The sequence below is a fragment of the Sapajus apella genome, unplaced genomic scaffold, assembly GCF_009761245.1.
Source record: "Sapajus apella isolate SASKATOON/1434 unplaced genomic scaffold, GSC_monkey_1.0 scaffold77, whole genome shotgun sequence".
In the NCBI taxonomy this organism is placed as follows: Eukaryota; Metazoa; Chordata; class Mammalia; order Primates; family Cebidae; genus Sapajus; species Sapajus apella.
In genome coordinates, this window is record NW_022437017.1 from 1,291,982 (window position 1) to 1,313,258 (window position 21,277).

The 21,277-nt window shown below is 53.3% G+C and overlaps 1 protein-coding gene and 1 pseudogene across 9 annotated transcripts in view; both read right to left on the bottom strand.

The window, feature by feature from the left end:
* Positions 1 to 6,253: 6,253 nt before the first annotated feature.
* LOC116532552 lies at positions 6,254 to 8,208 on the bottom strand (annotated as a pseudogene). The gene has a single exon (XR_004260902.1). The product of XR_004260902.1 is annotated as an uncharacterized LOC116532552 (transcript).
* Positions 8,209 to 8,809: 601 nt separating this feature from the next.
* ILF3 (interleukin enhancer binding factor 3) overlaps positions 8,810 to 21,277 on the bottom strand; it is a 36,984-nt gene continuing 24,516 nt past the window's right edge. For 3 of the 8 annotated variants that reach the window (XM_032251780.1, XM_032251782.1, XM_032251781.1), the window contains 15 exons: positions 20,335 to 20,426; positions 19,850 to 19,945; positions 19,071 to 19,182; positions 18,554 to 18,651; positions 17,871 to 17,982; positions 17,672 to 17,782; positions 16,800 to 16,999; positions 16,275 to 16,442; positions 15,722 to 15,859; positions 15,441 to 15,617; positions 15,190 to 15,343; positions 15,009 to 15,062; positions 10,949 to 11,314; positions 9,980 to 10,108; positions 8,810 to 9,478 (listed from right to left, as the gene is read on the bottom strand). In XM_032251780.1, coding sequence (XP_032107671.1) covers positions 9,345 to 9,478; positions 9,980 to 10,108; positions 10,949 to 11,314; positions 15,009 to 15,062; positions 15,190 to 15,343; positions 15,441 to 15,617; positions 15,722 to 15,859; positions 16,275 to 16,442; positions 16,800 to 16,999; positions 17,672 to 17,782; positions 17,871 to 17,982; positions 18,554 to 18,651; positions 19,071 to 19,182; positions 19,850 to 19,945; positions 20,335 to 20,426 — 2,141 coding nt within the window. In that variant the 3' untranslated portion in view covers positions 8,810 to 9,344. Of the gene's footprint in view, positions 9,479 to 9,979; positions 10,109 to 10,484; positions 10,594 to 10,948; positions 11,315 to 13,217; positions 14,571 to 15,008; positions 15,063 to 15,189; positions 15,344 to 15,440; positions 15,618 to 15,721; positions 15,860 to 16,274; positions 16,443 to 16,799; positions 17,000 to 17,671; positions 17,783 to 17,870; positions 17,983 to 18,553; positions 18,652 to 19,070; positions 19,183 to 19,849; positions 19,946 to 20,334; positions 20,427 to 21,277 lie in introns of those variants that run through there. The other 5 variants (XR_004260901.1, XM_032251783.1, XM_032251784.1 and 2 more) reach the window with 5 other exon arrangements.

The following is a 21,277-nucleotide window of genomic DNA, read 5'->3' on the forward strand; positions in this document are numbered from 1 at the left end:
TGAAACCCCCATCTCTACTAAAAATACAAAACTTAGCCAGGCATGGTAGTGGGTGCCTGGAATCTCAGCTACTCGTGAGGCTGAGGCAGGAGAATTGCTTGAACCTGGGAGGCAGAAGTTGCAGTGAGTCGAGATCATGCCACTGCACTGCAGCCTGGATAACAGAGGAAGACTCCGTCTTAAAAAAAAAAATTAAAAAATTGACAGGGTGTGGTGGCATGCATCTGTATAGTCTTAGCTACTGGAGAAGCTGTGAGGCAGAAAGATCACTTGAGCTGCAGAGTTGAAGGCTGTAATGAGCTATGATCCGGCTAAGGTACTCCACGCCGGGCAACCTAGTGAGACCCAAACCTCCGAAAAAGAATAATAATTTAAGGCCGGGCGCGGTGGCTCAAGCCTGTAATCCCAGCACTTTGGGAGGCCGAGGCGGGTGGATCACGAGGTCAAGAGATCGAGACCATCCTGGTCAACACGGTGAAACCCCGTCTCTACTAAAGCTACAAAAAATTAGCTGGGCATGGTGGCGTGTGCCTGTAATCCCAGCTATTCAGGAGGCTGAGGCAGGAGAATTGCCTGAACCCAGGAGGCGGAGGTTGCGGTGAGCCGAAATCGCGCCATTGCACTCCAGCCTGGGTAACAAGAGCGAAACTCCGTCTCAAAAAAAAAATAATAATAATAATAATTTATGATGTTACGTAGTAATTCCTTTTTTTTCTTTTTTGTTTATTCTTTTTTTTCTTTTGTTACATAGTAATTCTTATCATTACAACTGGAACCGGCCAGTAGAGAGTGCTGTTGTCCTAGAAGATGTCCTCTCAGATTGCAATTGCCTTAAACTGGGCTATTCTGGCCACGAAGGTGTTTCTGGGAGCCTTAAGCCTCCTAACCTGTAAGAAAGGCTAGGAATGCCAGTTTCCCAGAGGGTGGGGCATCCTTAGTAAGGCCACACCTGGAAAACACCCCTGTCCACCAGCAAGGCAGCCTCTGGGCCTTTGCACCTGCCTTTGTCTACAACATTCATTCTTTTTCTTTTCTTTCTTTCTCTCTCTCTCTCTCTCTCTCTTTTTTTTGAGATAGATAGAGTCTCACTCTCTTGCCCAGGCTGGAGTGTAGTGGCCAGGTCTCAGCTCACTGCAACCACTGCCTCCCAGGTTCAAGCAATTCTCCTGCCTCAGCCTCCCAAATAGCTGGGATTACAGGAGCCTGCCACCATGCCCAGCTAATTCTTTGTGTTTTTAGTAGAAACAGGGTTTCACCATGCTGGCCAGCCTGGTCTCAAACTCCTGACCTCAGATGATCCACCCACCTTGGCCTCCCAAATTGCTGGGATTACAGGCATGAGCCACTGTGCCCGGGTGATCACCTCTTAAAAAGAAATCTATGGGAAATAAAAAAAATATAAATAAATAAAAAGACAAAAAAAAAAACTATGGGGATGAGACTCAGTCATCAGTATTGTTTTTTTTTTTTTTTTGAGATGGAGTTTCGCTCTTATTGCCCAGGCTGGAGTGCAATGGCGCGATCTCGGCTCACCGCAACCTCCGCCTTCTGGGTTCAGGCAATTCTCCTGCCTCAGCCTCCTGAGTAGCTGGGATTACACGCACACGCACGCGCCACCATGCCCAGCTGATTTTTTTGTATTTTTTAGTAGAGACGGGGTTTCACTATGTTGACCAGGATGGTCTCGATCTCTTGACCTCGTGATCCACCCGCCTCGGCCTCCCAAAGTGCTGGGATTACAGGCGTGAGCCACCGCGCCCGGCCCTGTTTTGTTTTTTTAAGCCTCAGGGGATTTCTGTGTGCAGCCAATGTTGACTCTCAGTGGTTTAGGTTCCAAAAACAGCATTTCATTATCTAATCCAATGTGAGTCTCTTTCCTTTCTGGGCGACCTTCTCTTGGAGCTCTGACCTGACTGCAATTCTTGGTTATCTGAAGCTTCCGGAGTGTTGGAGGGAATCCTCTGGGTTTTAGAATGCAGTCACCACGATTGGATGAATGGCTAATTGGATTAGGGGATGCCTGGATTTGCTGTTCTGAAGCTAGTATAGCCCCTGCTTTTCTTGGCAACCTAACACCTGATCCCCCTAGTATTCCCCTGCTTTGAGGGAAATGTCATATCTGTTCAGGCTAAGCCTGCCTTTCTATAGGAGTTATAATTGACAGTTACTTTCCCAGCCTGCCCCGCAGTCAGTCTCCACAAGGCTCAGGTTCTGCCAATCACAACTTGGATCAAAGCCAGTGATAAGGAGAAACAGTCCCTTGGGCTAGAATCCACTAGGGACAGGGGTTGTTGGCAGCTACATCCATGCTACAGAAATTCATGAAAATAAGAACAGTGTATGTCAAAACTGAAGCCACACTCAGGAAATTTATAGGTGGTTGCACATCTGGTGTCCAGCCACAGTAATCCTGTAGCATCAACTGCAGTGTCTGTACCTAGTCATTGAGACAGAGGCTTCTTCACTAGGTTGTGTCTGGGGTGGGCATTGGGCTATCATCACTGGCTGTGTAGCCCCCAATGCTGGTTCTTTGCCCCTCCTGGAGATCACTGTGCCACCCGACATTCTTTATTACAGGCTTTCCATACATAGACAAATGTACAGAGAATTGTATAGTTATCACGTTGTAACCAATGACCCAGTTTCAACAATTATCAACAAAGGGCTTAATCCATCCACTTAAAAAATATATTCTAAGGCCAGGTGCAGTGGCTCAAGCCTGTAATCCCAGCACTGTGGGAGGCCGAGGCGGGTGGATCACGAGGTCAAGAGATTGAGACCATCCTGGTCAACATGGTGAAACCCCGTCTCTACTAAAAATACAAAAAATCAGCTGGGCCTGGTGGCGTGTGCCTGTAATCCCAGCTACTCAGGAGGCTGAGGCAGGAGAATTGCCTGAACCCAGGAGGCGGAGGTTGCGGTGAGCCGAGATCGTGCCATTGCACTCCAGCCTGGGTAACAAGAGCGAAACTCCATCTCAAAAAAAAAAAAAAAAAATATATATATATATATATATATTTTCTAACCGTTGGATCACTGATGTTCCCTGGGGAAAAATGAATAGACTGGCTCATGTCTGAAATTCCAACACGTTGGGAGGCTGAGGCGGGTAGCTCACGTGAGCCCAGGAGGTGGAGACCAGCCTGGGTAACATGGCAAAAACTCCATCTCTACTAAAAACACAAAAATTGTATGGGCACAAGGCTACACATCTGTAGTCCCAGCTACGTGGGAGGTTGTGACAGGAGGATCACTTAAGCCCAGGAGGTGGAGGCTGCAGGGAGCTATGATTGCATCACTGCACTCCAGTCTGAGCGACAGAGGAAGACCCTGTCTCGAAAAAAATAAAAATAAAATCATATACATACATACATATATAGAGAGGTCAATGTGTTCAGTAGGACAGGACAGTCAGGGCTGGGCTCACTGAGAAGGTGGGATTTGAGTTAAGGTCTGAAAGTTGGGCAGAGTCGTCATTCCGAATCTGAAAGACCATTCCAGGCCGCAGGAACAGTTAAGAGCAAAGGACTGGAGGTGAGAATGTATTTGGATTGTTTGCTGTGCAGCGCGGAGGTCAGTGTGGCTGGAGGGGAGCTGATGAGGATGTGGAGGTGACGGCACAAGATCGTGGGAAGCCTCAGGCTTTCCTCTGAGCTGGATGGGACGGTGGGGCTTTCTCACCTTGGAGAGAAGTGGGCTCTACCTATCACCAAGAGGCAAACTGGGGACAGGGCGCAGCGGAGGCTTAGTGGCCCCTGCTTTAGGTTGTTGGCGCCACCCGCGTAGGAGAGCTGGGGGCGCCGCGAGTCTGCAACTTGAGGCGGCGCTCGGAGTGCGGCTTCAGCACAGCGGACAGCGCCGTTGGCGTTGCCTGGAGACAAGGAAAGCAGCCGCTCAGGGGTCGGAGCCTGAGCAAACGCCCAATGAGAAGCGGTGCGCTCCACGCTGTGGCGCGCTCCGTGGGGGCGGGGCCTGCGAGCGCGCCCAATTAGAAGAGTTTGTTGTCGAGCGCGGTGACTCCCGCCTGTAATCCCAACACCTTGGGAGGCTGAGGCGGGCGGATCACTAGGTCGGCACCATTCTGGCCAACATGGTAAAACCCCGTCTCTACTAAAAATACAAAAATTAACTGGGCGTGGTGGCGCGTCCCTGTAATACCAGGTACTCGGGAGGCTGAGGCTGGATTATCGCTTGAACCAGGGAGTCGACTTTGCAGTGAGCCGAAATCGCGCCTCTGCACGCCAGCCTGGCGACAGAACGAGATTCCACTCCGTTTCAAAAAAAAAGTTTGGCCGGGCGCGGTGGCTCACGCCTGACATCCCAGCACTTTGGGAGGCCGAGGCGAGCGGATCACCTGAGGTCGGGAGTTCAACACCAGCCTGGCCAACATGGAGAAACTCTTTAAAAAAAAAAAAAAAAGTTTGATGGCCTTAGGACAAAGCGAGCTTACACACAGGGCAGGGGTGCTCGGGGCGAGGCCTGAGAAATCCCATCCGGAGGCAAGGCTTGTTGATTGCCCAAGGAAGGGACGACAGGCAACTCGGAGCCTAGAGGTCGGCAGGAAGTTTGGAAGTGATGGTTTGCAGCGGCTGGTCCTGGGACGATTTCCGCGCTCTTTACGTGGAAGCTTGCGCAGCATCCCGGGTGCGTGACCGGGGCTATCGGATCCCCAACCTTGCCTTCTCTGGGATCGCCCGCAGCTGCTCAGGGGTTTCCAAACGGGGGACTATGTGGTTGGCCTTAGGGAGCGGGTGCTGAGGTCCTGGGACCCACATAGGCAGGATACGGACTTCTGAGCACTGACAGGAATACAGAACCTCTAGGAGTTAGGGGTTTTGCTGAAATAGGGGTCCTTGGAGCAAGCCCCGAGTTCGGGCGATCGTCTCTGTAGCCTGGAGGATTTCTCCAGTTTATTTATCAGACGTGTGGGGACTGGCCCTCTGTGACACTGCCACCCACCTACTGGCCCGTTGCCAAGCAAAATTACCTTAGGCACCAACTCTTTCGAAAAGACAAATGCACTGCCCCAAGACTTGGGAGTTCATGGACTTCTTGGCTACCCAGTGGAGAGAATGCTGGTCTCCCTGAGTATGAGGATGGACCCCCTTATTCTTGCATATACCGTTTTTAACCCTCGAGTCTAGGAGCTGTTCCCTTATCAAGACCAGTGGACTCAGCCGCAGAAATCACTCTAAACCTCAGCTCTGATGTTCCAGAACTCAAGCCTCCTTTGTCTCTAGGGCCCCATTCTCACCTCTCCCACACACCTACTTGGCTAAGCAATCAAAACAACTGTCCCAAGGTGCGGTGGCTCACAACTGCAATTCCAACATCGTGAAGTTCAAGAGACAATTATGAAGCCAGGAATTGAAAAAAAGGAAGCATTAACCAGGCAGTATGGCCTGTAGTCCTAGGTACCCAGGATGACTGAGCCATGATAGCAACACTGCACTCCAGCTTAGGCAGCAGGCTGAAACCGTCTGAAAATACTGTTGTGAAGCCTGAATTGGTCTGAGGTCTTCCCATGTCAGAATCCATCCATAGCTCCCCACTGTCCTTAGAAAGGCAGCAAGAACTCCTGCGACAGGTCCTGCCCTTGGGGCCCCTCAAGATCCTAATGACTTCCAGTCTCACTTCCTTCACTTTGCATCCAAAATGCCCCACCCACTTGATTTCAGCTTCTTGAAGCGCATCTTCATCCCTCAGCTGAATTTTTGCCCAAGCTACTCCCTCTGCCTGGCCTAACCTTCCTTCTTCCTTCCCAACACTCCTTCTGGGTCCAACTCACCTACCGTTTCTCACCTGAGGGGAAGCCTTGACAGGCACTCCCTGTCCAGCTGGGGACACAGCCCTCTACATGCCAGGGAGCTCCATGAGGGTTAGGAGCAGGTTCACCACTGCTTTTCCAGAAACCAGCACCAGACCTGACACATAAGCACCACCCAGTAATAAACATGACAGCAAGGCGCAGTGGTGCTGCCTGTCATCCCAGCCACTAGGGAGGCTGAGGCAGAGGCTGGGTTGCTTAAGGCCAGAAATTCAAGGCCAGGCTACGTGACTCACCTCTACAAGAAAATTAGTCAGGTATGGAGGCACACCCCTGTAGTCCCAGCTACTCCCAGAGGCTGTGGGGGCAGGATTGCTTGAACTCTGACCAGTTCAAGACTACAGTGAGCTATGATGTCACTACTGTACTTCAGCCTGGGTGACAAGGCAAGACCCTGTCTCAAACAAAGAACGAACGCACGCTGAGTGAATGAAACAATGAACACGTGAAGTCTTCGTTTATTCTGGGATGGGTTAGAGCGACCATCTGACCTGCTATCAGGCTGGCTGAGTTGTTGCCCAACATTGTGTCCAGCGGTCTCAGGCCATGCAGTGCACAGCCAGAGTAGGGCTCACAGCTGCTGATGGAATCCAGAGGCTGCCACCTCTGCTGCAAAGGCCAGGCCTGGAGGTCCGGGAACATGCAGTGAGTCCCTGGGGCAGGGCCAGCCCTGCTGACTATACAAGGAAGGTTGGTGCTGAGACAAGAGGTCTACATTTCCCTGCCACGACAGAGGGCCACACACAAGTGGGTGGCAACCCTTGGGGCTGACTGCATCCCTGCCCAATGACAACCAGGGCCTGCTGGCGGAAATCTCTGATGTGCCCCTTGTTATGGCTCAGAGGCCCCCTTTCATCCTAGGTCATCAAGCCCCAGTACTTCCTCCCTGGGATGAGCACCAATCCCCTGCAAGGCCGTGCCCCTCCCACCATCATTCCAGCCAACCACACATGTCCAATCATGTGGTTTGTTCCCCTTCTTTCCCTCCTGGGGCATCCTGAGCCCTCTGGGATGGTGTGGGCCCAGTCCCGAGTCACAGACCCCCACAGCCCATCCACCAAGCACCCCATCCTATGAATTCATCATGTAAGGGTGTGGGCCCCTGCCCCACTCACGGGTGCTCCTGGTGGTCTCCACTGAATACGTAGGATACCGTCCACCCAAAGCACATTGGTCAAGGTGTCATCAAGAGCCAGCTGTTGCCCAGCTAAATTTTTGCTGGGCCCATGAGTAGGCCCTCCTGCAGGTCAGTTTCCTGGGTTTGGAAGGCCGCCGGTCAGCCCTCAAGGTGACAGCCACAGCTTCTGGAACCCAGCGTCCTGGTGTAGCCAGGATACTGTCAGAGGCCAGTGGCATGACGGCATCATCAGCACTGGCATGGCCCCTGAAGTGCAGTGAGGGCTCCGAGGGCACTGTGCTCAGGAGCTGTTGTCTCCAGACACACACCTGCTGTGTTGCAGATCTGCAGCAGGACGGGCGGGTGGAATCCGTCCCTTGTGGTGGGTCTGCATTCGAAACTTGAACGTGGTGGTGGTGGTCACTCATCAGGAAACTGTAAAGAAAGGCCTGTGTTGAGAATGCGGACGCCCGCCTGGAGTTTGGAGGCATTTAGCAGGTAAGGCCTGAAGAGTCCCTCTCCGTGGGTGTTGCAGGCTGGTATCCTCTCCTCAAGCACAACGTCTGCTGATCTCACAGGGGTCTCTTCTTGTCCCAACCCCTTCATGTGTCCAGGAAAGGAGACGGGACATGAACACTTCCCATCAAAATCAGGGGTGGGACTCATTCATCCTCATCCCTCAACTGTGTGTGCTGCTGGGATCCCAGGGTGCTTCAGGCCACCTCTTCTCCCAGCCTTTCCTGGGAGGGGCCATGTGGTATCTAGGACCTCCTCTGCTCTAACACAAATGAGACTTCCTTGAAAGTTTTCTAGCACAGAACTCGTTCTTTCACCTCTCCAAGAAAGCAAATCTGCATCCTTTGAAAGCACACTTGATTTTCTACATTAGCTGGATGATTCTGAGTCAAAAATGGTCCTTGCTTCTCCGAGTGGCCATGGTTACCCAAGCACAGGAGGCGAAGGCCGGGGGCTCAGGCCAGCAGAGCAGGGTTTCTGTAGACGTGTGGTCCCAGGCCTAGCAAGTGCAGCTCTTCCTGGACAGCTGCCATGGAAGGAGCCTGGGAAAAGGTAATCCCAGCACTGCCCTGAAACCAGGGTTCCTCCTCCTTCCCCAGGCAGGGTAGAGCTGAGAAGGGCTGCTCTGGTGTGGGGTGTCCACCTCCGCATGCCTGCTATTTTGATAAGGCAGGTCCCTGTCATCAGACACTGTTCTGGGCAGCATAGCATGCCTGCCAGCATCCTTGGCCTGTGTCCACTAGATACCAGAGCACCCGCTAGCTGTGACAACATCCTCCAAACACTGCAAAATTTCCCCTGGGAGGTGAGATTGCCTCAGATGGGAGAATCACGCTCTAGGGAAATCTGCTGGTGTAAGAACCCCAACTCCCCACTCCGTGAGCCTCCAGACGACGAGCACGCTGAAGCTGCAGCAGCTAGTAGAGAGTCCGTGGCTGCGGTTACCCAGGCCTCACCTGCCCATTCTGTTCTAAATGGATTATGTGTTCCACCACAGGCCTGTCCCTACAGAGGACTGGTATACTCAGAACTACACCAGAATCAGGGAGCAGAAAAAGCCTGCCTGTTTTGTCACGAGTTCCACAAGAATGGGCACTGTAAGCCCCTCTGTAGATGGTGGGAGCCTGGAGCCTGGGGCCTGGTGGGACACTGGGTCTACACAGCCCAGGGCACCAGGAACCGGACTTTGCTGAGCATGAGTAAAACGTCTATAAGCCTGGAACTGGACCCTCTCTAGGGACCAGGGACCATCCTGATGGCCCACCCTGCTTTTCCAAGAGTGGGAACAGAGCAGGGGAACCTGCCCATCGCACTGCTGGTGGGTCAGACACCCAGGCCTAAGACGGGCGCAATTTTGTTTTTCTTTATTTGTCTACATTCAGCTTAATTCAGATGTACTGCCTGAATGACCCAGACATAAAAAGAAACCCCCCACTCTTTCCCACTGGTTTTTAAAATAAAATCTTCACTTATAAAACTGAAACACTAAAGCATTAAAATACAGAAAGCTCGTTTAACTCACTTCACAAAAGCATTAACAGATGACGTATCCCTTCCGTAACTATTTAAAGACAAACTGAGTTACCACTAACACCAAGTGTGAATAGACAGAGGGATACTGAACTGCAAGAACTCAAAAACTCTACCCAGACAAAGTTGTAATGGCAACTAACAAACCATTGAAGACACGGAGTCCCAAACACGGCTAAATATGGGTCACAGGACAGGCCACAGGGTGACCCGCTGCACCTCACGACACAGCAACGAGGACGGGTTGGGGGCGGGAGCCTGGAGGGCCAGCTGACATGTTAACTGTGATGCATAAAACTCGATCTTCTGATGGGGAGTAAGTGCAGAAGGTAGAAATCTCCGCCCCTCGGGGGCTTATCTGTATTGGTAGTTCATGCTGTGGTCTGCGTTTCTGCCATAGCCGCCTTGTGAGGACTGGTAGGAGCTGGGAGGGCCACTGTAGTTCTGGCCAGACCCGGGGGAGTTGTAGTTGGACTGTGAGTAGCCTCCTAGGAGAGAGAGTGGTGAGTTAGAGCCGAGGGGCCCAGCCACCAGCGGGGCTCAGGGAGGCAGCCCACTCCCAAGCCTCAGCCAGGATGCAGGTGGGCAAGACACGTGGGCTCCTGTGCGACTCTGCCTGCCTGCCACACATCACTGGATCAGGCTGGCACCAAGATTCTGAGAGATGGGACCACTGTGACCCTCATTTCTGGGGAAAGCTACCTGAGCCCATGGCTGAGCTACTGGCCAGAACCAGGGGGAACAGCTATTTGACCTCAGAGTCACCGACATTTCATGCAGGTACCAGGGGTTGAGTGGGAACACTGCTGGCTCACTGGCCACTCCCAAAAGCCTTAGCAGCTGCCAGTGCACCCGAGTGTGTGTTCTCACAAGGCCCACCTGCCACTGCAGCCCTGCCTGTGTTGCTGTCTGCTCCCACCAGGTCCACAGCCCGCTTCACTGCAGCTGCCGGGCCCCCCATGCTGTGCCACCCGGGGCTCCAAGCCCACCTTGTTTGCCTTGGTATGAGGAGCCGCCCCCAGAACCTCCGCCGTAGCCCCCGTGTGACCCTGGGTTGTAGGACGCCCCGCCTGAGCCGTAGCTGTTCCCGCCGCTTCGGCCTCCACTACCACTGTAGTCTGAGGGAGAGAAGACAGGGGTGGTTAAGGGGCCCCAGGAAAGACACAACTGGGGCGGCCCAGGGGCCTTGTGGTGCAACTTGGATGCAGCCGGCCCCTAGCTCAGACCCTGGGCCTCTATCCCTCTCCATGCCTGCTTCAATGTCACGCATCAGCCCAACAGACAAGTGCTAGGCGTCAGCTGGAGCCCTGCAGGGTCACCTGGCCCTGGGCTGGGCTGGTCACCAAGCTCCAAAGCCCTGCTCTGGATTGTGTTCCCATCTGCCCTGTAGCCCAAGCTTCCCAGCAGCAGCTGAGGAAGCACACAAGACCCCAGTAGCCACCTCTCCTTAGCCAGCAGCATCAGACACACAGCACCCCCTTCTGACCTACGTACCCAGCGCAGCCTCTGTCAACTCCCCGGCCTGCTGCTGATAGCTGCTGGGTCCCAAGGACACACCTACTCAGCCCCACCAGGCCACTGGTGCAGCCCCGGCCTGCTGGGTCTGCGCATGAGGAAGAGGGACAGGCGGTAGCAGAGAGGTCAGGCTCTTTCAGGGTCTGGATGCAAAACTCTCTAAAGCCAGTCCCAGATCACCTCGAGGCCTCACCCACAGCCAGGGCCTCGGCACAGAGACCTCAGCTAACTCTGCCTTCAGAGACCACCAGAGGGAGTGGCGGAAACAGCACCATGGGGCCCCGTGCCCCATCTTCCTAGCACCCGCCCGCAGCCAACACCACTTGTCCTCTGCCTAGTAACTCAGCCAGAGGTCCGGGCAGTGCCGAGCTTCCGCCACTCCATGGGCTGCCCTGCTGGGGCCTGGACCCAGCTTGGCTGAGGGGCTCTGGAAGCCAACTCACTGAATTTGCTCTCGTAGTTGTAGTCCGATCCGCCCCCGCCCCCGGGAGAGCTGTAGGAGTTCGAGTAGGAGGAGTAGTTGCCTTGTCCATGGTTATAGCCCTTCTGCTTGCCCTGTGGGGGGCCATAGTTGCTGTAGGGGCTCTGGCTGTAGGACTGCTGCTGGCCCTGGTGGGACTGGTAGCCTGAGCCGTAGGAGGGTTTCTGTTGGCCCCCGTGCGGCTGCTTCTTCCCAACGTGTTTTGGGGGCACTGGTGAGTTGTAGTTGTCACCTTGGTAGTAGGAGCCGTAGCCGGAGGAGCCACCACCGCCCCCGCCGCCACCGCCACCAGCATTCCCAGAATGCCCTCCGTTGCTGTAGAACTGACCTAAACAGGGAGGCAGTGGGTCAGGCGGAGGATGGGAAAGGGCAGGGGGAAGGGAGGGAAGGGCAGGTGGCAACCATGGGCCCTGAAGGCTGACCCAAAAGCCTGGGTCAGAGGCAGCAGGACGAGGAGGGAGAGGAGCAGTGGCTCCCGTCCTTAGTGCAGCTGTTTGGGCCGGCCCAGCCTTCAGCTCCACTCACCCAGCAGCTGACGACAACAATGGGGCTTTGCCAAGCAGCACGCGCCAGCAGCTTTTGCAGCGGATGTCAACATTACAATGAGATGGACTCCGAGCGTGAGACGACATTCACAGCTAGCTGACGGCTACTCAGAGGTCCCCAATGGTGACAGAAAAAGCAAAGCCCCAGAGAAGCAGTGGCCACCCCCCTCCCTGCTGTGCTGGGAACAGGCTCCATAGGCATAGGCCTGGAGGCCCCCAGGAGATGCTGTTTAAAGAGTCCCCTGGACTGTCATCATCCTGGGAAGACCAACTGGTCTGCGCTGGTTTGGTTCTTGGAAGACAAATCGAGACTCAATCAATGGTGCAGGCACCTCCCTTGAGATACTCGTGCAAGCCTGTGACTCCAGATGTCAGCGAGCCCAGCCTGGCAGTGGGGGTAGTGTGTATGTGTTGGGGGGTGGGAGAGGAGCCTGGCCATGGCTGGGGCCAGGACAGCTGAGTGAAGCCTAGACCTACAGCCCTGGTGACCCCTGAGGCCCCTTTCCTGTCCTCAGCACAGCTGCTAGGCATAGATGGGACTGAGTGGCAGGGCTGAGAGCATGCAGTGCAGCCACCATTCTCAGCCACAAGCTGAAAATGTAGCAGCAAGACGCCACTTCTGGTCACTAGGTTTGTCAATACATGGCCCCTTCAGAGGCTCCGGTGGAGCAAAGGGGATGGCACCAGCTGAGGAAATGCTGCATCCCAAGCCTTGCAAGGGAGCCCCACACAGGGGGTCTCCACAGTAGGAGTGGGAAGGCTCATAAGTTGGATGAGGCTGGAGGCCAGGCCATGGTGGTGGCTCTCCAGCCCAGCTAGGCAACACTCAAGCACTCAGCAGGCGCAGCTGAGCTCCTGGGCTCTCAGAGCCGGTTTGTGAATGCAGCCACCTTTGCCCAGCCAGCCAGGGTACCTGGACCGCTGGGTCCAGGGTGGGTGGGAGGGAAGGGAGGCTCCCACACAGCCTGTCCTCCTTTCCCAGATTGAGGACACCAAGGATCCACTGCCTCCTGGGTGGGGTAACTGGGAGTCCTCATATGCCTCCACCCATGGGAGATGTGTACCCCACGCTGGTTCGGTGGGCTGCCTGCATGACAATGTGGACAGAACTATCTGCAACCTTCGGTCTTTTTAAAAATTTTTATTTTTTGAGACTGAGTCTCGCTCTGTTGCTTAAGCTGGAGTGCAGTGGCCCAATCTTGGCTCACTTCAACCTCTGCCTCCCAGGTTCAAGAGATTCTCCTGCCTCAGCCTCCTGAGTAGCTAGAATCACAGGCACAAACCACCATGCCTGGCTAATTTTTTTATTTTAGTAGAGACGGGGTTTCACCTGGTTGGAGGCTGGTCTCGAACCCCTTACCTCATGATCCGCCCGCCTCGGCCTCCCAAAGTGCTGGGATTACAGGTGTGAGCCACCGCGCCCGGCCAGTTTGTGTTCTACAGGCAGGCTTCCTCCCTCACCCCCCATCAGAAAGCCAAGACACCGGGGGGAGGACGTGTCCCACAATGCCAGAAAGCGAACATGCGGCAGCTCAGCGAGGAGACTGGGAGGATGGGATCTTCAGAAACCCCCCACCAGGACCTATACCACATAGCCCACAGTCCCAGCTTCCCCAGTGTCCTGCACTGAGCACACCACCTCGCCCCGCCTGAAGCCGGGAATGAATGAAGACGCAAGGGCCGAGGGCTTGTTACTTTCACATGTATTGATTAAAAAAAAATAAAGGGGAGGGGGAGTTTTCAACGTCATTCAGGATAACTATTTCCTGGTATAAAAAAAGACATTATTCTCAAACAATAACTTTCTAAAAAAAAAATACATCATGCAATGAAAGTTTTAAAAAGTTTCACTGAATGTTTCAAACCTCTGGGAACAAATCACGTAGTAACCATTTTGACCAATTTTTGCCCAAATAAACGCAAAATCTTGCAAGTCAACACAGAGGCAGGCTTTGCTGCAAAAAGAACCACTGAACAGAGCCAAAACCAATTTCCAAGGAGGGCACCTGCCAGGAAACAGGGCCTCAGTCATTGACTCCATGTGTGTTTGCAAAGACAGAAACTTCTATGCCTTTGGAGTCTGTGGCAGCTTTGGACCCAGCAGCACCAGCTCTGCCCAAGCAAAAGCCAGCCCTTTACTGGAAAAGCAGGGAACATCACAGTTCTTTCTCCTTGATTACTTTTAACGTCCCATTAAACTAAAAACAAACAAAAAAAAATCCAGAATCCCATGCATCTGCAGCTGTAATTGGACTTGCAAAATTTCACATCATCTACCCCTTAAAGCCTGTCTGTTTCTTGAACTAATAATGGAAGCACAGTTTTGATACCTTTGAGAGTTCACTCTCTAGCTAAACCAGCCACAAAATATTGCATTCCCAAACAAGAACCCACCAGGGCATTACAAGAGGCGAGAGAAGTTAACTCAGCGCAATATACAATTCCCCACACGTTCCCAACGTTTTAACATGCTCATAAGAAATAAAAAAAGCCGGTTTCTCTGGATTCAGATGTGGTGAAATCGTTTTCATCACTGTCAAAGGCATCAACCAGATTTGGGAGTTTGTTAAAAGGTTAAAAATTCATACAAAACCTGCTGTAAATTAAGACAAAGGTAGATTAAAATGCGTCATTGTCTATCTCTTTAAATAAAGTAATGCTTTCCATAAAAAGCAAAGGTGGGCTTTTGCCTTGATGCCGAACAACGCTGTCTCTAGAATTCTGTGCAATTCTGCACAAAAATACATTCTCTGAAAAAATTGTTTTCCACTTATTGTGAACTTCAATAGGACCAAGTTCAAAGGCAAATCACGATAAAAACTGCCATTGTCTTAAATTCTGCAGGCTAAGAGTTTCAGACAAGCTGCGGTGAAAAGCCACGGTTGAGAAACCCAGTGAAGCACAGGGACACAGCACGGACACTTTGGGTTTTGGAGTTGGAGGAAATTGGAGTAAAAAGTTGATTTTGTGTGCAATACTTTTAGACGCTCTAGGAAGACCCAAAATCATGATAGCCGTAGCAGTCTGTGAAAAAGTCACCTACAAAAGGGGGAGACAGAGCAGAGAGAAGAAATTAGAATTCTTTTGAAAAAGGGCACAGAGCGCCACATTTGAAATTCATGTTTTAGATTTCTCTGCTCCTGTAACCCCCCAATGAAGGCTCCTTCTCAAGACAAGAGCTGTGCACTGGCCGGAAAAGCATATTCACAAGATTGGTGCTTCGCATGGCTTAAAGCAGAGAAATTTAAAATGCTAACTTTTAAGGAACTTTGCAGTCACACGAGTTCGTGTGTTAACACAGAATCAATCCCACTGAGGGATGGGGGGCTCAAGGGCCATCTGACCTAATCACCGCAAAAAGGTTGTGTGCCCCCCTAAAGCCTCCACGAGGCTACTCTAGCCGCCCTGTGCTAACTCAGGCCCAGAAGCTACACTGCAGCTGCTTCCCACGTCAGACAGAGAGAAACACACACTTACTGTAGCCTGCTGTTGCCGAGTTGCCTCCGTACCCGTAGCTTCCATACCCAGCGCCTGGAAGGGGACAGACAGGGTTACCGGGGACCAGTAGTGTCTCGGGCCCACCCCAGGGGCGCCACAGGCTTATTCCCAGGGCATGCACGTGGGTGAACGCAGGTCAGTGCAGTACAAGGGCCCTTACCGGCATTCATGTAGCCTCCATGGTTGGCGCCACCAAATCCTCGCCCGCGCCCTCGCCCCCGGATGTTCCCGCCTCTTCCCCGACCTCGAAGGTTGGGGGGTGGGGGCACTTCATTGTGCATGGGGCCTCCCATGCCAAAGCCAGGATTATGTGGCTAAGAGGAGAGAACACAGGGAAGAGACGGTCCCCTCATGCTCAGGTTGCAGGAGAACCTATGCCCAATGCCAGGAGGTTCAAGGGCCACTGCTCACCTTAGCAGCAAATTTCGGACCTCCTCTGACGGGTACTGGGGCTCTCTTCTTTTTATTGGCATCAAGAGCGAGAGGGGTGTCAGGGAAAAGCTTTTCTAGGGCAGCAAGGGCAGCATAGGCCTTTGCCACCTTTTTGTTGGAACCAGCACCTTGGAACTTCTGTCCATCAACTTCAACCTGCAAAGTGCAGACAGGGGGTAACCCAGTGTCTCCCTCCACAGGCAGGGGGACCCCAGGCCTCCCCACGGGATCACCCCAGCGGGCAGCTCCAGGCTGCGCACCTCCATGACGAAACGCTTGTCATGGCTGCCCCCGGTCTCAGAGATGAGCTCGTACTTGAGCCCACGTCTCTTCTCATTCAGCTCCATGACTGGGTTCTTGCCGTGCTTTGTCAGGATCGGCCCCTGCTGTTTTACGTTCTCAGGGAAAACAGAAAAGAAAACCAACAAACTCAGCTATGGGCTTTCCAGCCACACAGGAGCAGTGGCAGCATCAAGGCAGAGCCTCTGCTCCTTGTACCCTGCCAGCCCTTGCTTAGAGTCTCCACTGACTCTAGTGAGGGCTTCCGACCAGCCCCAGCAATGCATCCCCTGCCCGTGCCTCCTCTCTGAACAGGAAGTTCTCAACCGAGGGCCACCCCAGAATAGCCTAGGATGCTGGGAAAACATCCACAGTCCCTCCCAAACACGGTTCAGAGGACAGCACTGTGGGCTCCTGGCCTGAAAGAGTGGCTTCTTGGGGGAATTAACAAGGACCAGTAACCACCTTGCTGATGGGACACAGGACTGCCTGCTCTGTCCTGGCAGTCCCTCCCAGCGCCCACCATGTGCTCACCTCGGCAGTGGCATCTGAGGGAAAGGCAGCGCTGGGGGTTGTGACAGCTTCTACCACTGGGGCAGGGGCCACCACTGCTGGCTTCGCCTCAGTCTCCTCGGCTGAGTCCTCCCCCTTGCTCGAGTCCCTGCCTTCGGCGCCCGTTGGTAAGCCCATGTCCTGTAACACCTGCAGAGGTGGCCAGACCCCCAATGTCCCCATCAAGAAGGGCTCAGCCTGGGAGCCATGCACACAGGGCCTCCCTATGCCCAACAGGCACCTGGCAAGCCATCTGGAGGGCTTTTTCCTTTCAGCTCCTGCCTCCAAGAGGCCATAATGCCCAATTACGTTTCGGCACCCCTCTGCCTGCCAGCCACAGTGCGGAAGGTGTTCCTGCCACATGTGACTTGGCAAATACGCACCCCGATCTAAGCATTTGTTTTTTAGGATCTACATGCCCTCCCTGAGAAGACAATGGCTCAGAAGGGGCCCAAAACAAAGACCATGGTTCTGCCCCTAGAATACGGTGATGCTGGCCACACTCACCTTAACAGCCACGTGCAGCTTGGCCGTCTTTTTGGAGGGCCCAGAGGCCTCAAATGAATTGCCATCAACCTCCACAGACATGGTAAAGATGGGGGCGTGGACAGGCCCAGTCTGGGACACCAGCTTGTACTGTAGCCCTGGCTTCAGCTGATTCAATCGCATCAGGGCGTTCATAGCTTGGGGGGCCTCTGCCTTCTCCTCTACAGAGAGAATAGCAAGGTGGCTCTGATGAGCATGATAGCAGGTCTCCACGAGAGACAGCTCTGTCAATCCTAACCCCCGGGGCTGCCTCTGTAGGGTAACAGTGGGTGGGGTAGCAAGGCACACGCTGCCCAGCTTACACCTCTCCTGGGTCCTCCAGCTGTGGCACCACCATCCTACTCATCTTCCATATCCCCATCACACTTAATCATTGCTAAAAGAACTTAGAAATTACAGCTGACAAAAATAAGGAAAAAGCAGGCGCCCACAGCTGCAGGGTGAGCCTTCACAGGACCAGATGGATAAAGCGACATCACTAGCGGGGGTCTGCGCCTTCCGTTCTGTTTTTTATCTATTTAGCTTTTATAATGTTTCAACACTAATTTTAAGCAAGGTCTCACTCTGTTGCCCAGGATGGAGTGCAGTGGTGCCAGAATGGCTCACTGCAAGCTCCACTTCCCGGGCTCAAGCCATCCTCCCAACTCAGCCTCCCAAGTAGGTGGCACTACAGCTACGCCACCACACCCGGCTAATTTTTGTATTTTTTGTAGAGACGGGGTTTCGCCATGTTGCCCAGGCTGGGCTCAAACTCCTGAGCTCAAGCGATTCTCCCGCCTCGGCCTCCCAAAGTGCTGGGATTACAGGCGTGAGCCACCGCGCCCGGCCTGTACCTTTCTTCTGAATCTTCTTCTTCTTTTTGCTGGGAGACTTCTCCTCCCCGTCCTCCTCCATTGGGCGTTTCATGGGCGTAATGGCATAGGTGGTGCTAGGTGGGATCTGAACTGCAAGGAGAGAGCAGGGCATAGCTGAGGGATGTAGGTGGCCACTTTTCCTGGAGCCCCAGCCATCAGGCAACCGCCACAAGCTTACCGGTGTAGTCCACTGGGTTTTCATTCTTTGGTTTCTTGGGCATCTTGGAAGGCAGAGGGTCCATGCCCAGGACTTTATGGAGTTGACCGAAGGCAGCGAGCCGCAGTGCGTGCTGGAGAAGGGGAAGAGGCTCTGACTCAGCTGCCCTGTGCTCCCGGCCACGGAGTGTGCACTCACTACTGCCTTCTGAGGAGGGGTGGAGCTCAAGGGCTGCTAATGGTCTCCCCTACGACAGCATGGGGTTCCCCAAGAGCCAGGGGAGAGCCTGACTGCTCAAGCCCAGCCTTGCTGTGGGGGAAGGCCAGCCTGTGACCATCCCCCTTCCAGAGGAATACAGGAGACCCCAACCTGGGGACTGGTTGCCACACGGAGCCATGTGGTGTCCTGCAGGGGAAGGTCCCCAGAGCAGTCCGCACAGCAAACACATCTCCCAGCACCACTCGGTGTCTGAAAATGGCACTCAAGCAGGCCAAGGGAGGGGGCTGACGACAACCACGCATGGCACCAGGGGAAAGAAGCAGCCCAGATTGGGGCGCCCTGTATCAGACACGATCCCTTTGCCTTCAGTCCCCAACCTGAGCCTATGAGTCCAGGGGCTACCCTGGGAATACCCAGTAATGGAACTGGAAGCCAGTGATTACAGACTGGGTAAGGGCGCACGTTGGCAATGGCGATGACTATACCTGCGCACTCTGTGTGATATCTTCCCGTTGCTGTCTGTCTAGATGCCCAATAGCATCAGTGGCTTCTTTTTCACAAGGGTCATAAATGCCAGAACCATCTGAAGGCAGGAAACAAGGAAGATATGCAGAGGATTATCTTTTAGCATCTCGGAAGAGGTGTGCTGGCAGAGGGAACTAGGTGTGTTACCCCCCGCGCCCCATCCACACCCAGCTCTGGAAAACACGCCGAGCTCGGTGACCCACTCGGCGTCCAGCCCTTGACAGAAATAATTCACAAGTGTCTCAGAGCAAGAAATTCACGTGGGAGTGGGTCACCACTGCCCCGGATCCGCCCTCTGAATGACAGCTGCGGACCCGGTCAGGGCTGGATATGATGGTGCCAGAGGGTAGTCACATGCTTCAGCTCTAGGGAATGGACATGGGGCTAGTGCTGCCCTAACCCAGTCAGTGTACCCGCCAAGAGGCGGCCTGGAACCCTGTCCTTTCCCTGCAACCTGCAAAGCACAAGGTCCCCAACCTGGCATCACGATGCCCGACGCCAGGCACTCCAGTACTCTCCGCAAGGCCTCGCCAGCACCCATCGGTCTGTTGGCCGTACCAATGGATTTCTCACACAGGAGCTCGAGAGGCTGAAAGGGAAGAGGAACAGTGAGCCAAGAGTCTACAGGATGGGGCCGGCCATCACTAGAGAGCTGTCACTGCCTAAGTGGATGGGGGTACACACGCAACTCACAGCTGTCCAGGTGGGTAAAGTCAAAGCCTTGGGGATAAACATGAGCCAGGGCACCTAGGGCAGGGGCCTTCAAGGACCAGACATGACACCGTTCAGGCTGTGTGTGCTCAGAGACCAAGCTGAGGCTATAATGTAGTCCCTTATACTTAAGACCTAACCATTTACAAATATAAAAAACATCTCAACTGCATGCTTTAAAAAAAAAAAAAAAAAAAAAAAAAAAAAAGCAGGGGGGGGGGAAGCTGGCCAGAACTGCCCCTGTGCAAGCGCATCTGCAAACCTTTCCAGAGGGATCATTCCCACCTCCTGGCCGGCCTCCTCCTGGGGTTGAGCTGTATGACCTCCACACTGCCCCAACCCAAACCCCAAGTGTGGAGTGCAGGAGTTTGTGTGCCCTTCATGTGTGTCTAGTGGGTACCCTTCAGTGCTCCACAGGCAGCTCTGAAGAGTACACACCAGACTCATGTGAAGGGGCCACTCCTGCCCCATGACCATCAAGTGTTCTGGGATATCAGAGAGTCTCTGCACACACCACCCCTAGCAGTCATAGCAATATGCCTTACCCAGCCTCGGAGGGGACCCCAAGTGGGCACGCGAGTGCACAGGTCCCTCAGGACCCGGATCACAATGACACACGACTTCAGCCCATTGGCTCTGGCCTAGGGGAAAAAAGCACAGGCTCTTCAGTCTGAGGCACTGCCTGGAACAAAGGTCAACATGAACACCACAAGAGTCACCTTGCTGCTTTGTCAAGGGTAAACAGTCAACACTGGCGACCACCAAGAGTGTGGCCAGCTGGATCTCACCACGTGTATAAGGGCGTTACTCTTAACACAAAGCAGCAGCAGCAGCAGCAGCCCACCGACTCGCTCTCAGCCTCTTTTGGGGTCGAATTTGTTGAGGTGCACTCCTTTAGGACCTGCACAGCCGCAGGTGCTAAGTTCGGCACGGCTATCATCAATGTTAAGGAATCTTTATGGTGACAGTTAGCCAAGTTAAAACTTAGGAATTCTCTACCAAAAGACAAATAGAAGAACAAAATGCAAACCTGGAACCACTTGGCGTGTCGGAGGGACGCCAGGGCAGCAAGGCATTTCTGCCTGTCCAGAACGTCCGGGGGGTCGTTGACTGATAGCGTTTCTATTCATGGATGGAATAAGAAGACAAGGCACAGTTTGACCAAGGGGTTTCTGTCAGGTGGAAAGGGGATGTGGCAGCTTTCTAAAGGGCAGCTGAGTTTCCCAGAAGCTGAATTCATCTCCACCCTGGACCAGGGAAGGAGAAACTAGAGCGCATTGAACTCTGCCCTGTGAGGAAATAGTAAAAATTGGAGGCCCCCTCCAAAAATAAAAAAGAAAAAGAAAAAAGAAAGAAAAAAAACAAACACAAAATCAAAAGTGGGGAGTTATTCTAAAAGGAATAATCTCATGAGGGAGGGAGAGATAGGTGGAGCCTATTTTCTAATTCTCTTCCCTTGCCTCCTCCCCATGTTCTCCCAATAAATTAGCTATGCTAAAATGTTCAATAGGAAAAAAATTAAAAAGGTCGGGGGAGAGGAAATGAACTCCCTCTCTGCATCCCACAATAGCCAACCCAGGGCATCTGCAGCAAAGGGGACCAACTCCGCCCACCAGGCGGGACTGCCCTAGCCCCAGCCCTTGACAGAGAGTGTCCTGTTGGTCAAAGGTCCAGCGTCCCTACATTGATCAACTAGAAGGGCTTTGGTAGTCGGAATCAGCTATGAGAACCAAAGGTAAACAGCAACAAGGGCACTACAGCAGCCTATGCTGCGGCCAAGCTGAGCGTTTGATTTCTCTGCCATCTGCATGCCAGGGATTTGGATAAGGCCTGAAGAGAGGCACACAAGGAGCGGGCCATGGACTGTGAGTACATTATTAGTGCAAGGTCCAATGATGTGGTCTGAAAATTGGACAGCTGTTTAAAACTTTATCCAAAACTCTGTATCAGCTCTTTGTGCTTCTGTCACTTTA